Genomic DNA, 15,594 nt, shown 5'->3' on the forward strand with positions numbered 1-15,594 from the left:
AGGCGGGCGGACTGCTTGAGCTCAGGAGTTCAAAATCAGCCTGAGCAAGAGTGAGACCCCGTCTCTACTAAAAATTAGAAAGAAATTAATTGGACAACTAGAAATATATAGAAAAAAATTAGCCGGGCATGGTGGCACGTGCCTGTAGTTCCAGCTACTCGGGAGGCTGAGGCAGTAGGATCACTTGAGCCCAGGAGTTTGAGGTTGCTGTGAGCTAGTCTGATGCCACGGCACTCACTCTAGCCAGGGCAACAGAGTGAGACTCTGTCTCAAAAAAAAAAAAAAAAAAAAACTACACTGAGGATGTGAATCAGGATTAACTATAAATAAGCATGAGGGATCTTACTGGGGGCATGAAAATGTTCTAAAACTGATTTATAGAAAGCATTTCCAGATGGCAGAGTAAAGACCTTTGAAAATCTGCTACTCCATTAAAGCAATGAGAACACTATTCAAAATTGTTAAAACCTACTTTTTTATAATTGTGGTGCTACGGACTGAACTGTGTTCATATCTTGAAGCCCTAACCACCAATATGATGGTATTTGGAGATGGGGACTTCGGGAGGTAATTCGGTTTAGATGAAATCAGAAGGATACAGTCCTCAGGATGGGATTAAGAAGAGAAGGGGTGGTGGGGAGAGACCAGAAAACTTGCTCTTTTTCTACCATGTGAGGGTACAGTAAGAAGGCAGCTATCTAAAAGCCAGAAAAAGGGCTCTCACCAAGAGCCAAATCCACTAACACCTTGATCTTGGACTTCCAAGCCTCCAGAACTCCGAGAAATAAATGTCTGTTGTTTAAGCCACCCATTCTGTGATATTTTGATACATACAATGGAATATACCAGACCAAGCTATTTGGAAATTAATGAAGGGCTTGAAATAATCCTAGGAGAGTTTGCTTCTTTTTTTTTTAAAGACTGATTTTCAGAAAGAATAGTAAACTTTGTGGCATTTGAACTTGCCATTTACCATTCAACTTCTCCTTAGCTCTACAGTAGCCTTAAAATCCAACAGCCTTCCAAAGACAGTTGCTATGAAAACCAGTAGCCTATCATCCAATGGACAGGCAGAATAGGCTTGGAGCTCCCCAAAAAACCAATCTCTAGAAAAATGTCATTTTTGACTCATCTGGCAGCTCTCGAGAAAGGCCCCATTCACTAGGCCTGTCTTTATTTCACCAGACTGAGAACTCCCTATCCTGAGGTATTTGTAGAAAACTATCAGTTAACAGCAATCCTTTTCAAACTTTTCCAAAAAATTAAAAAGGAGGGAACACTTCCTAACTCCCTCTATAAAGCTAGCATCACCCTGTTACCAAAGCTAGACAAAGACATTACAAAGAAGGAAAACTATAGAAAAAGGCAAGGATGCCCAGTTTTGCCACTTTTATTAAATATAGTACTAGAAATTCTAGCCAGAGTAATTAAGCAAGAAAAAAACCCAAAAGGTATCCAAATCGGAAAGGAAGAAGTAAAATTATCTCTGTTCACAAATGTTATGATCTTATACATAGAAAACTCTAAAGATTCCACAAAAAAACTGTTAGAACTAATAAATGAATTCAGCAAAGTAGCAGGATACAAGTCAATACACAAAAATCAGTTGCATTTCTATACACTAACAATGAATGATCTGAAAAAGAAATTTTAAAAACAATTCTATTTATAAAAGCATCAAAAAGTTTAAAACACTTAGGAATTAACCGAAGAAGTGAAAGTCCAATACAACGAAAACTACAAAATATTGCTGAAGGAAATTTTAAAAGACATAAATAAATGGAAATACATCCCGTATTCATGGATTGGAAGATTTAATATTGTTAAAATGTCAATACCACCCAAAGCGATCTACAGGTTCAACATAATCCTTATTAAAATCCCAATGACTTTTTTTGCAGAAATAGAAAAACTCATCCTAAAATTCACAAAAATCTCAAGGGGCCCCAAATAGCCAAAACAATATTAAAAAAGAAGAACAAAGCTGGAGGATTCATATTTCCTGATTTCAAAACTTTCAAAACTGTAGTAAATCAAACCACTGTGGTACTGGGAGAAAGACAGATACATACACCAAGGGAATAGAATAGAAAGCCCCAAAATAAACTCTCCCATATTTTGTTCAAATGATTGTCAACAAGAATGCCAAGACCATTTAATGGAGAAAGATAAGACCATTTGTCTTATCAACAAATGGTGGCTGGTAACACTAAATAGCACATACAAAAAAATGACAATGAAGCCCTTACTAAAACCATATACAAAAACTAACTCAAAATGAACCAAAGAACTAAACATAAGACCTCAAACTACAAAACTCTCAGAAGAAAATATAAGGCAAAAGTTTCATGACATTGGATTTGACAAAGATTTCTTGAATATGACACCAAAGGCACAGACAACAACAAAATAGACAAATGGGACCTTTCAAAAATTTTTAAATTTTGTGCATCAAAAGACAGTAAAAGGAAACCCACAGAAGAAAATATTTCCAAATCACATATTTATCTGATGAAGTATTAATATCCAGTATACAGAAAGAACTCCTAAAATTCAACAACAACAAACAAACAACCCAATTCAAAAGTGGAAAAAAGATTTGAGTAGACATTTCTCCAAAGAGGATACACAAAATGACCAATAAGCACATGAAAAGATGCTCAACATTACTAATCATAGGGGAAACAAAATTAAAATTACAATGAGATATCACCTCACACTCATTAGGTTGGCTAATATCAAAAAACCAGAAAATAACAAATATTGGCAAGGATGAGGAGAAATTGGAACCCTTGTATCCTATTGTTGGGAATAAAAATGGTACAGCCACTGTGGAAAACAATATGGCAGTTCCTTAAAAAATTAAACACAATATTACCATATGACCCAGTAATTCTAGCTCTGGGTATATACCCAAAATAATTTAAAACAGGGTCTCAAAGAGATATTAATATCCATATATTCACATTCATAGTAGGATTATTCACAATAGACACAATGTGGAGCAACCCAAGTGTTCATGGATGGATGAATGGATAAGCAAAATGTGGTATACCCATACAATGGAATATTACTCAGAATTAAAAAGGAAGGAAACTCTGACATATGTACAGCCTGGATGAACCTTGGGGACATTATGCTAAATGAAATAAGTCAGTCACAAAAAGATAAACACTGTATAATTTCACTTACGTAAGGTACTTGGAGTAGTCAAAATCAGAGACAGATAGCAGAATGGTGATGGCCAGCGGATGGGGAGAAGGGAATATGGGGAGTTATACCATTATTGTTAAACGGGTTAGAGAGTTTCAGTTTATAAGATAAAAAGAGTTCTGGAGATGGTGGTTATGGTTGCACATCATGAACATATTAAATACCACTAAATAGTAAACTTAAAAATGTTAAGATGATAAGTTTTATATTATGTGTATTTCAACAAAATTTTTAAAAGCGAAGGAAAAAAAATTATTCTTTTAACTAACAACTTACACAATAGGTTGTGCTGGTTGGTGGATGACAGGACCACTAACATAAGCTGTAGGCTGTACTCCCATCATTCCTGAACCATCTTAAAAGAAAAAAAAACAATTTATTTCAGGGTAAACATTTAATAACACTTTATCCCTAAAGAAAAAGACACATAATGAAAATGTTAACTAAGGAAAAGCATCAGTATTTCCTTCTGGGTTAGTAGTTAGCAAAGAACACAAGAAAACAGAAAACTGTTATTTCTCAAATCTAGATGAAAAGGAAATAACTTTGAAATATAACTGGGTTTTAAAATAGGGTATTTATTAAGTCAATAAATGTATAATATTTGAATTAAGCAAAGTTGTGCTTTTCCCATTTAGATATTTTTGGCTTGCACAAAAATCAGTTTTCCTTATTGAACCACTGAGGAAAAAATGCTTACCCTATAAATAACTTACAATAAGTAAGACTGGGATCCAAAGTATTCCTGGCCCCATAAAAATAGTATGCATCATCATAAGGAGTTCGATAGTTAGTAGCCAAAGGTGGCAGTAGGGGAGGTGGAGGCACAGGTGCAATCCTGTATCAAAAGAAAAATAAAAAGTTCTTCTCATATTTCATTGCAAATTTTTTAAAAATCGAGATATTATTCTTTCATTCACAAAAATATTACTGAAAATCCAATCACTACTTTAGAAAAAGCCATCATCTTGCTGCAATCATTCATCAAAAATTATCGCTCAAAAAACAAATAATATAGCATAAAATTTCACAATTTCCAGTACATTTATGTAAGACAAAAACCTAGGTTAGGCCGGGCGTGGTGGCTCAAGCCTGTAATCCTAGCATCCTGGGAGGCCAAGGCAGGCGGATTGTTTGAGCTCAGGAGTTCAAAACCAGCCTGAGCAAGAGCGAGACCCCGTCTCTATTAAAAATAGAAAGAAATTAATCGGACAACTAAAAATATATAGAAAAAATTAGCCGGGCATGGTGGCGCATGCCTGTAGTCCCAGCTACTCGGGAGGCTGAGGCAGAAGGATCGCTTGAGCCCAGGAGTTTGAGGTTGCTGTGAGCTGGGATGACGCCACGGCACTCTAGCCCAGGCAACACAGTGAGACTCTGTCTCAAAAAAAAAAAAAAAAAAAAAAAAAACAACTTAGGTTAATATCCAATCACAATCAGTTAATATCTTATAGTCACTATGAGCCAGTATCAAACAAAGACAGACACGGTCCCTGTCCCTTGGGAGTAACACAGAAACAAACAGCTACAACCAAGTATAGTAAATAAAATAATAGAAGTAGATGTAGAATGCTATGGGAACACAGAACAGGAACATTTAAATCACATAAGGGACAGGAAGAAACCACAAGCATGGCTTTTCAGAAGAGGCAATGCTCGAACCAACTTACTAGAATGAGCTACTCACAGAGAGAAAGGACAGTCCAAGAAGAAAAGGCAAAGAGCTACAAAACAGCATGATTACAAATGGTTTGAAGGGGTGCGCTTTTTAACTGTAAAATATATTATTCTTTCAAAGGAAGTCAACCACATGTGAAATAAAAAATCACTTAAATATCAACAGTAAAGTTTCTTTAGTATTCCATAAATTTAATAAAACTTCTGAAAACCTCTACTTCAGCACTTCATTACTGAGTTGGAAATATCTCTGTATTTCCACCAATGCAATATTTTCCAACAGTAAAAATAGAAAGGCAAATTCCTTTAAATGAACAGAAAGAGAAAGGGGGCAATCTACAATATTCTCACTTTTGAGTGTATCTTAACAGATTTTTCCCTTGTCATACACTTCAAAATAATTCTGAAGAACTAAGAAGGCAATGGAGTTCTCTTAAGTAGTGAATGTTTTTCACATTTACCAGCCACTCAGTGTGTCTAACCTTACTATCCGCACTCCAAAGATACATCAACAAAAAATCTGAATAACTTATGAAAGGGTATTGTCATCAAGTCTAATTTTATGTAAGATTTATGTAAGATTAAATCCTCACAACCCTGTAATTGTAGATAAGGAAAAAAAATTACTATTCCACTTTTACAAATGAGAAAATTAAGTTCAACAAAGGTGTGGTTTGCCCAAAACCCAGGTAGAGAAGCCAACCATTTCCATCCTTGATCCAAAGATGAGACCACCATATAATGCTCTGTAATTCCAATCACCTCCAGTCTATTAAGTGGGGAAGCCATCAGATGGAAAAAACAAAGCACCTAGTAAATACACTAAACACAGTCCTACAGTTTGTTAGTAGTAAATAAAAGACCAAGTCCTACGAAAAAAAGCAAGTATAGCTCAGAAAATATCAATGTTCAAAAAAGTTAAGAAAAACATCTGAAATTTAAATATTAATACATATTTATAATTAAAATATTAATAGTAAGCAAAAACTAACCTCAAGTCCTACAAAGAGAAGAAAGTATAGCCCAGAAAATACATCAGTGTTAACAACACGATTTTCTTTATGTGTAGTCTAGTACAGCATGATGCCTTTTACCTACAGAAATCAAATCTTTACCCCAATACCCAAGTTATAGGTTTTATAATCTCAACACTTTTTATTTAAGTTGCATGGCCCCTAAGTCATCACAGAGAATGAGCTTAAGAGAAAGAGAAGCGAAAATAAAATCATATATAAAAGAGTCATGTTAGAAACTTTTTCCACATAAATTGAAGAAGTCAATGTTTGCCAAGTGGAAATAACAGAATTGAGGAAAATGTATAACTTTTGTATGTTAAAAGATATTAAAAAGAGATATCCCAAACTATAACCTAAAATTAAATACCAAAATTAGTCATTCATTATAAAAACACAAAATCATCCTTAAACAATAAAAGAATGTTGTAAGGATTTCCCTTGTTTTATAATAGCAGAGAGAACACCAATAATGAAAACAAATCTGAAGAGAAATTATTTGACAAAGCTGTTAACTGTGCAAACTCTGAAGGATAACGTCATCTGCTTTCAGCACATTCTTCTAAACACAATATATAACAATACCTTACCTAGTTCCCAAACACAAAACATTTTAAACAAGCACCTGGGAGGCACCATTTCACCAAGCGCACTGTTGAATCCATTGTGCGAATCTTCATTTTGAGAAGGCACGGAGTGAACTGTTGGCACGGGTGGGGCAGACGGGGCAGACAGAGGAGGGAGAGGTGTCTGGAAAGCTACTCTGGGTCTCTCAGGTGGTATCATCTCTTCAAAGTGTCTTGGTGCCACACTAAACTGCTTTAGTCTATCAGGCTAAAATAAAGGAAAAAAATCCGTTTGTTACATATTATCATAAATTTGAAGAAGAAAGGGACCTCAAAAGACCCTCTATCCCAACGAGTACATAAGATAGTCACAGAACAACAGAATTTTATAGCTATAAAAGATTTTGAAGCTCTAACTCTTATTTTATAAATGGGTAATTGAGGCTCCCTGAGAAGTAAATCAATCACCTAGGGTCTGTTAATAAATAATTAAGCAAAGACTACAGCCAGATATTAATTTTAAATATATCTGTAAGATTCTTTCTGTACAGTATAACACTATGCTATCATACTTTTTAAATTGCCATTTCTGACATCAAAGTATTCTGTAGAACAGGGTCAGTAAATGCTTTCTGTAAAGGGCCAGAGAGTAAATATATTAGGCTTTACAAGGCCATGTAGTCCCTTCACAAAGAACGGACTCAACCATAGTACTAAAACAGCCACAAACCATATGTAAATGAATGAGCAAGGCTATGCTGCAATAAACTTTATTTACAAAAACAGGCAGCAAATACATTAGGCCACACGGCACATTTTGCTAATCTTAACTCTAGAACATCATCAATGTGTCCTTTTCTAAGATTTGAACATCAAAAGTAAATCCAAAAGTAATGGTCTAACTAATGGTCTCTGATACTTACCTATTTATTCTCATAAGCCAATTGATACTGTACAGGGGCTTCAATTCAAAGATAAATAAGGTCTGTCACACACTAATGTAACCATGAATCTACAATTTAACATGCCAACATGTTAGACTAAAAAACTCAAGTTGTAAAAGGAAGTTTTTGACCACAAAAGCTACTTCAAAGGTATTTATTGATAGAAGAAACTATATTTGGCTTTGAAATTTACCTTCTTTTTTCTACCATCTTATCAGGAATGATTTCTCAGGTTATTCTAAATATTTTATTCTATGAGCAGTCAGAAATTGGGGGTGATGCTGGCACAGTATTAAACTTTTTTAAACAGGTAATCCACAAGGTATGTACCTAGCATAAGTAAAAGCAAATCAAAAGTTTCATACAGTTGAATAATTTTAAGTTGCTGTATCCTCTTGAAGAATAAGCTTTTTAATGAAATTAAAGGTCTTAATCATCATTCAAAGATAAAACAACACTTGCCTTAGCAAATAAATACTACATATCCAACTACAGAAAAAGCACATTGTGTTAAGAGAAATAAATTGTTACCTCTTCCTTACTTAACTGCAATGACGTAATTCATTCCATTTAATGATGAATTGCAAAAAATTAAAGTAAAAATAAGATTATTACCCCTCTAATTTAACATTAAATAAGAATTACTACAATATTTTCATACTAGAATTAAAATTTTTGGTTTCTTTGGAAATCACTCTAATATAAGAAAGTGGTCAAGATATACTCAAGAGGGGGGCAAGGGCAACATACGTAACCTAAACATCTGTACCCCCATAATATGCTGAAATAAAAAAAAAAAATGCACATGCTACTGTAGGGTAACACAATAAAAAAAAAAAAAGAAGATATACTCAAGAAAAATATCAACATAATTGTAAATTAAACTGAGATAACTTTCCCATGGAATAGCACATGTGAATAAGGCAGAGAGGACTAATTTAAAATAAATTTAAAATATGATACCCAAATGAAAAAGGAAAAATTATCTGAGGGGAATAACAGATAAGAGTTAGAATTTACATTTTATGAAAACTGAATTAAGTTTATTTTATTACTGTTCAAATTGGTCTACTCTTACATTTCTCCCAATATCCTCTATTCCCATCTGCTACCACATTTAAGGCTCATTTTAATGAAACATTAAACAACAAAAGATGCCAGGAACCCTTACCGATTTCTCAGGGTCTTGTGCTCCAGAAGCTGCAACCCTGAGTTCTAAATCTTTTTCTCTAAACAAAATTTAAGTTTTATATATTAAAAAGTTATAGTAAACATTATCAAAATTATAATCATTGAAACAAACTTACACATAAAGTCTATATAATACATCTCCAAATACAAATTATTCCTGAATTGACAATAAAGCCTTAAATAATACTTGAAAACCACATTTTCTGATTTGATGCAAAGTAAACTGGAATTCACATGTAACTGACACAATACATAACTCTAAACCAGTGCCTGGAGTACCTCAAATATTAAGCAATTCACACAAAATACAAAAATAAAATAAAATCTTTAGTTTGTCAAACAAAAAACCTCTTTTAGGGTACATGCATATTTTTAGTTAGCAAAAAAAAAAAAAGGATAAATATTTAAATATAACCACCACCCTTTCTAGTAAGAGTTTTTAAGAAAATGATGTTGAAGATGACTAAGATCAGACTTGGCTTCCTCTAAGACAGAGAAAAAGGCAAAACTAAAAGACAACAGTCTCAAATTCTCTCAAATCAAGATCCTTATTCCTAATGTTAAACTACAATTAACATTTCACAAATATTTCTACAAGGAAGATTATAAACACTGATATTTATATACAGTATAAATACTTGTGATTTATCATACAATTATTTTTATATTGCACATGTGTGTGCTTATCCATTTTGGATGGAAAAAAGATAAAAGACTTCTATATTTTTACTATATGTGAGGTAATCCAATAGGTATACAGAACATTAAATGCTACTCTAAATTAAAAACTGAGGTAGTCAATGAAGGAAGCAAAAGGCCAATTATAGAATATATACATAATCTCATTTGTTATCTATGACAAAGAAAACAAACACTGTCATGGTTTTCTTTTATTTTCCTTAATGATTTACAATGTGGAGCTTGAAATATAAGTGATTTAAAAATCAAAAGTAATATTAGGAAAAACAGCCCCTTATTTAAACATCATGTCATTTTATACAAATGTATTTTAAATTCAAAACATTTCTTTTAAATGCAAACCTTTCATTACCGTCTCTTGTTCTTCTGTTGCTCGGCCATTTGTTCCAACAGTTCTTGTCTGTATTTCTCTTTCTTCCTCTGAGTAAGTTCTGGATCTTCACCTCCTAGACAGTGGTAAGAAAAGAATGCAATTTTTTTTTTTTTTTTTTTTTTTTTGAGACAGAATCTCGCCATATCACCCTGGCTAGAGTGCCGTGATGTCAGCCTAGCTCTCAGCAACCTCAAAGTCCTGGGCTCAAGCGATCCTCCTGACTCAGCCCCTCAAGTAGCTGGGACTACGGGTGTGGACCACCACTCCCAGCTAGTTTTTTCTATTTTTAGTAGAGACAGGGTCTCGCTTTTGTTCAGGCTGGTCTTAAACTCCTGAGCTCAAGGGATCCTCCCACCTCAGCCTCCCAGAGTGCTAGGATTACAAGCATGAGCCACTGAGCTGGCCTAAGAATGCAATCTTAACTCTTGAGCATCACATGGCAGTAGAAACTAAGGGGGGAAAAAAAAATTCCATTTTTAATCATATCAAAAAATTACTGAATATGCAAGAAATATAGAAGAAAAAAAATCACATGTATCAGTACCTCTTCAATTAATTTCATAATTTACAAGTACCTACTATGTCAAACACAAGGTACATTAATCATTCCCAAGCCTGTCTTTAGTCAAAACCTTCCTAAATAACAAAATATTCTTATTCCCAACCCCATTATTCCAATAATCTAGACATCTTCATTAATATCTTCTATAAGTCCCTTAAATTTAACATACCCGTCCAAAATGAACGCCTCACAACCAATTCCCCCTCTTTGTTTTCTATTAATGGCCCAATAACAGAGCCCCAAAACCTCACTATAATTTTGATTGTTCATCCTCTCTTATTCACTTCATATGAGGCCCCCTCCTTTCTATCCTCATGGCCATTAACCCTGGATAAGTCCTTTCTACATTTCACCTGGGTAGCAACAATAACTTCCCGGCAAGTCTCCCCAACTCCCTTCTCCCAGTATACTTACACATACCCAGCACACTCATATAACAAGACTAATTGTCATAAAATACAACACTACTCACACTGGCGCCCTGCTAAAAAAAAAATTCAATGGCTATGTCAATTTTACATAAAAAAATACAAACCACTCACCATGGTATTCCTCATGTGAAAATCCAATTGATCAAAACTTTCGGATGCAGAAAAGATTATTATTACTGCATGTGTTAATGCCACAAAATAACCTCTTAATCTAGATGTGCATGATCTGGAACACTATACAAATCACAAAATAGCAAGAATGTAACCCTGGCCAGGTGTGGTGGCTCACACCTATAATCCTAGCACTCTGGGAGGCTGAGGTGGGAGGATCACTTGAGCTCAGGAGTTCGAGACCAGCTTGAACAAGAGCGAGACCCCGTCTCTACCCAAAATTATAAAAAATTAGCTGGGTGTGGTGGTGCATGCCTGTACTTGGAAGGCTGAGGCAGGAGGATGGCCCGGGAGTTTGAGGGTGCAGTAAGCTATGATCATGCCACTGCACTCTACCTGGGGCTAGAGTGAGACTCTGTCTCGAAAAAAAAAAAAGAATGCAAACTTAACATTCTCTACTGCTTTCATTATTGGTCTCCCAACCATCGGTGGGTACACAGCATCTCAGTATGTCCATTAAGCATAGACGTCAGCAACACTGAAGCTCCCCATGGGGGTGACATGAATTACAATGTTTTATAATAAAAGTAGATATCTCCATTCCACTTCTGCCCATGATGGAATAACGAGGACAGGACTTAACCTCCCACCGTAAATAACCAGAAAACTGGGCAAAATACATGAAATAACTGTTTTCCAGGCAATGGACAACAGGCAGCACATGACTGTAATATCTGAGAGAAGGAAAATAAAGGAAGTAAGCCCTATAATCACTCCAGTTTCTGCCCAAAGGCAATCTCCAGAACACGAGAACAGGTAAGGAGAACCCAAACAGAGCCAGAAAACTGAGTATATAAAGATCAAACCTCAGGAAGGCTGAAATGACTGGAAGTTGTGGAGCAAAGATCCAAAAGCAAGCATAAAAAGAGCTCTAAAAATCCAGAGCGGTCCGTGTATTCAGAGTGGAATTCTACTCAGCTGGGCAAACAAACTAAGGGAGACATATAAACTGAACAATTCTCAGACTTGAAACAAAAGAGAGAAATTCAAGCTCCAGCCAAAGTGGAGTTCTTGGAAGTCTTACAGGGAAGATGCCAAAAAGGTTACTATGTAGTAGCAAGGCTGAAGTGTTCCCAGGAAAGAAGGCTACTCTAAATGTCCTCAGCTAAGCTTAAAACAGGACTCACATAGATCAAATGGGTCCTTAGTAACAGAGAAATGTGACCATGGTAGGCAAAACTGGAAGATGGTGTCTGTGTTCGCTGGTCCCTGGTGCAGACTCCCTGTATAATCCCCTCCCCTTGAGTGTAGGTGGGACCTGTGACTTGCTTCTACATAAACAATATGGAAGGGTGACAAAAAAAAATTATAGATGCAATCAGAGTACTAAATCAATTAATTTTGAAGTAGTCAACAAGAAATTATCTTGGGTGAACCTCATATAATCAGGTGAAAGCCCTTAGAAAGGAGACTGGGCCCTTCCTGAGTTCAGAGAGTCTCCTTGCTGGCATAAAGTGAGCAGCCCTGGTGAGGAGGCCAACATGGCAAGGAACAGCAGACAGCCTCTAGGCACTGTGGGCAGCTTCCAGTGGGCATCCAGTAAGAAGCCAGGGCCCTCAGCCACATAACCACAAGGAAATGAATTCCGCCAACAACCTGAATGAGCTTGGAAGCAGATTCTTCCCCACTCAAGCCTACAGATGAAAAACACAACCCGGCAGACACCTTGATTATAGCCTATTGAAATCCTGAACAGAGGGTCTGCTCAGTAAGCCATGCTGAGACTCCTGCCTCACAGGAGTTTCTGCCTGAATGCAATTTCCAAATGCCCATGAGAAAGACTAGGGTGGACAATACAGAAGATCTCAAAAAGACCCTTCTGTGACACACAGGCACAAAACACTCTGCAGACCCCTCTTATACAAAGCAAAAGACGCAATCTACTGGTTATGGGGCAGAAAACCAACTTGGACCTAACATCCTGAACTCATATACAGTAAAGTCTTGTTACTGTTAGAGGAGGAACAGAAAAATCTGGTATAGGAGAGTTTAGCAACCACTCTGGGGAAGGGAAGAAATACTGAAAAAGACCCATTCCTGAAACCCAGATGAACAGGACCAGCCCTACACCAAGTAACAAGGAACAGCAATCTACTACTGGGGCAGGGGTGTCAGGGGAAGTAGTGTGGAGAGAGAAATGCCCTCTCTATCAAGAGTATGTAGGTCTTATTGAAAACTGGGAAGGCCAGGTGTGGTGGCTCACATCTGCAACCCCAACACTTTGGGAGGCCAAGTAAAGAGGATCACTTGAGGCCAGCCTGGGCAATACAGCAAGATCCCATCTCTACAAAGAAACAAAAGGAAAGCTGGAAGAAGTACAGGGACACTGAGAAAATCCTTCTGGCACTCCAGGTCCCACATTAAGGACAAGACAGAAAATTCAACACTTCCTTCTATGCAATTGATAGCAGCAGATAAAAATCATTAGGCTATATGAGACATGAATACACTGTCAACCAACTCAAATGACATTTATAAACCACTATACTCAACAACAGTACTTATATACATTCTTTCAAGTACATACTAAACACCAATACAGACTATATTTTCAGCCATTAAAAAAAATTATTAAAGAAATTCAACAAACTTGAAATAACTGAAATTATACAAATTATATTGGACCATAAGAGATTTAAACAAGCAGTCAATAACAAAACAACAAAGGAAAAAAATCACCAAATATTTGGAAATTTAAAAACATACTTTTAAATAACCCATGTTTCTATTATAAACCCCACCATACATTGTTTTTTCATTCTAAGCAACCATTTCATTTATTAACAAAGCAAAAGGCCCCAAATGACATCTTTGGGACAAAATTATGGGAAGACAAACTTCAGTTCAATTAAAATGAGAATATCATAACAATCAGAGTCACATAAAGATAGAATGTGCTGCCTCTGGATAAAGTAAGTTTCCTATAGGTATGTACAAATATAGTTTGGGGGGGGAGATACAACCATGAGAAAAGTCATGGGTTAAATGATTCTAACGGTTTGTTCTAAACATTAGAGTCTATTATCTTATCAAATATTGATCCATAATTCCTAGATTGCGTTAATGATAAACACATGCCATTCGCCTTTAAAATGTTAGGGTAGACTAATCCTTTTATTGATAAAATTAATTATTAGTGGGCTCTCAGCTCAGAAAGTCATTTCTCCTATTTTTACCACATTTAACAAAATACATCATAAGAATATAGCCTTCACTACATGATATTGATAGGTTAAATTGGTCACTGTGCTCTTACAGATATTATACTAGAATGAAGTTGTAGGTGCTATACCATTTTCCTCACAACAGACATTTTAGGAAACAAATATCTAAAAATATAATGAGATTAGATGTCTCTAAGCCAAGATTTAAATTATTGACTGCTTTTAGGTTGAATGTACCTAACCTGTTATCTAATTTCTTCATATACTTTACTAAAACCACATTTCAGTTGATTTTTTCTATAAGTTTTCACATAAAGAACAGACCTCTTGGCCGGGCGCAGTGGCTCACACCTGTAATCCTAGCACTCTGGGAGGCCAAGGCAGGTGGGTCGCTCAAGGTCAGGAGTTCGAGACCAGCCTGAGCAAGAGCGAGACCCCGTCTCTACTAAAAAATAGAAAGAAATTATTTGGACAACTAAAAATCTATATAGAAAAAATTAGCCAGGCATGGTGGCACATGTCTGTAGTCCCAGCTACTCGGGAGGCTGAGGCAGTAGGATTGCTCGAGCCCAGGAGTTTGAGGTTGCTGTGAGCTAGGCTAAAGCCACGGCACTCTACTCCAGGCAACAGAATGAGACTCTGTCTCAAAAAAAAAAAAAAGACCTCTTTTTTACCTAAAGATACAAACAGGAAACACACTGTTTCTGATATTAAATTGCGACAAGTGTAATACAGCAAATCAACAAGCTTATATTCAGGAAAAACCTTGACTTCTGACAAAATAAATAGAAAAACTGGACCATTATCATGATTTGAACAAAATACCTTCTCAGAAACTACATGAAAACAACAAAGAAAAAAAGGTTTAATTCAGAGAAACTGAACTAAAATACAAGGCAGTTTTGTGCTAGCTGAAGAAACAAGAAAAAAGAATGAAGGAAAAGAATTATCACATAAAAAACACAATATAAGAAATAGCCACACTATAACTAAGTGCTAATAAAATATGAAATTAAAAGTATATTGCTGAAACTAATATGTCACCTACCATCTACAGAAAGCACATCACTAAATAAGTTATTCAGCTTTAAAATTATAGAGATATATAATACATATTAAATGCTTAGCTTAGTGTCTAGCATAAAGTAAGTGCTCTATTAGTAAAAGTAGTATTAATAGAAACACTGAGTTCTCACTAAAAAACTTTTATAAGACACTCTGCATAAGTCTAACCAATTGGAAGTTTTGTACTTACCAAAAAGCATCCCCGCAAAAGGACTACAGATCTCTCGATTGGCACATTTGGATGGTTCATTGTCCCGAGAGCTATAAAAAAAGAGAAAAAGAAAGAATTAAAATCCAGATAATTTTCAGATATAAAATTTAGAGTAAATGTGGATATGAGTTGTCGGCCTTTCAAAGTACTATGGACACTATAATATTTACTTTTTTTTTTTTGTGAGAAAGAGTCTCACTGTGTTGCCCGGGCTAGAGTGAGTGCCGTGGCATCAGCCTAGCTCACAGCAACCTCAAACTCCTGGCTCAAGCGATCCTCCTGCCTCAGCCTCCTGAGTAGCTGGGACTACAGGC

The 15,594-nt window shown here is 35.8% G+C and overlaps 1 protein-coding gene across 3 annotated transcripts in view; it reads right to left on the minus strand.

Annotated features, from left to right (window-relative positions):
* The window catches only part of CSPP1 (centrosome and spindle pole associated protein 1), a 116,672-nt gene that overhangs the window by 56,879 nt on the left and 44,199 nt on the right, over window positions 1-15,594 (minus strand). For all 3 annotated transcript variants that reach the window (XM_012663122.1, XM_012663121.1, XM_012663123.1), the window contains 6 exons: window positions 15,260-15,330; window positions 9,656-9,749; window positions 8,585-8,642; window positions 6,529-6,737; window positions 3,930-4,051; window positions 3,490-3,568 (listed from right to left, as the gene is read on the minus strand). In XM_012663122.1, coding sequence (XP_012518576.1) covers window positions 3,490-3,568; window positions 3,930-4,051; window positions 6,529-6,737; window positions 8,585-8,642; window positions 9,656-9,749; window positions 15,260-15,330 — 633 coding nt within the window. The remainder of the gene's footprint in view (window positions 1-3,489; window positions 3,569-3,929; window positions 4,052-6,528; window positions 6,738-8,584; window positions 8,643-9,655; window positions 9,750-15,259; window positions 15,331-15,594) is intronic.

The sequence above is a fragment of the Propithecus coquereli genome, unplaced genomic scaffold (genome assembly GCF_000956105.1).
Source record: "Propithecus coquereli isolate 6110/MARCELLA unplaced genomic scaffold, Pcoq_1.0 Scaffold8, whole genome shotgun sequence".
Lineage (NCBI taxonomy): Eukaryota > Metazoa > Chordata > Mammalia > Primates > Indriidae > Propithecus > Propithecus coquereli.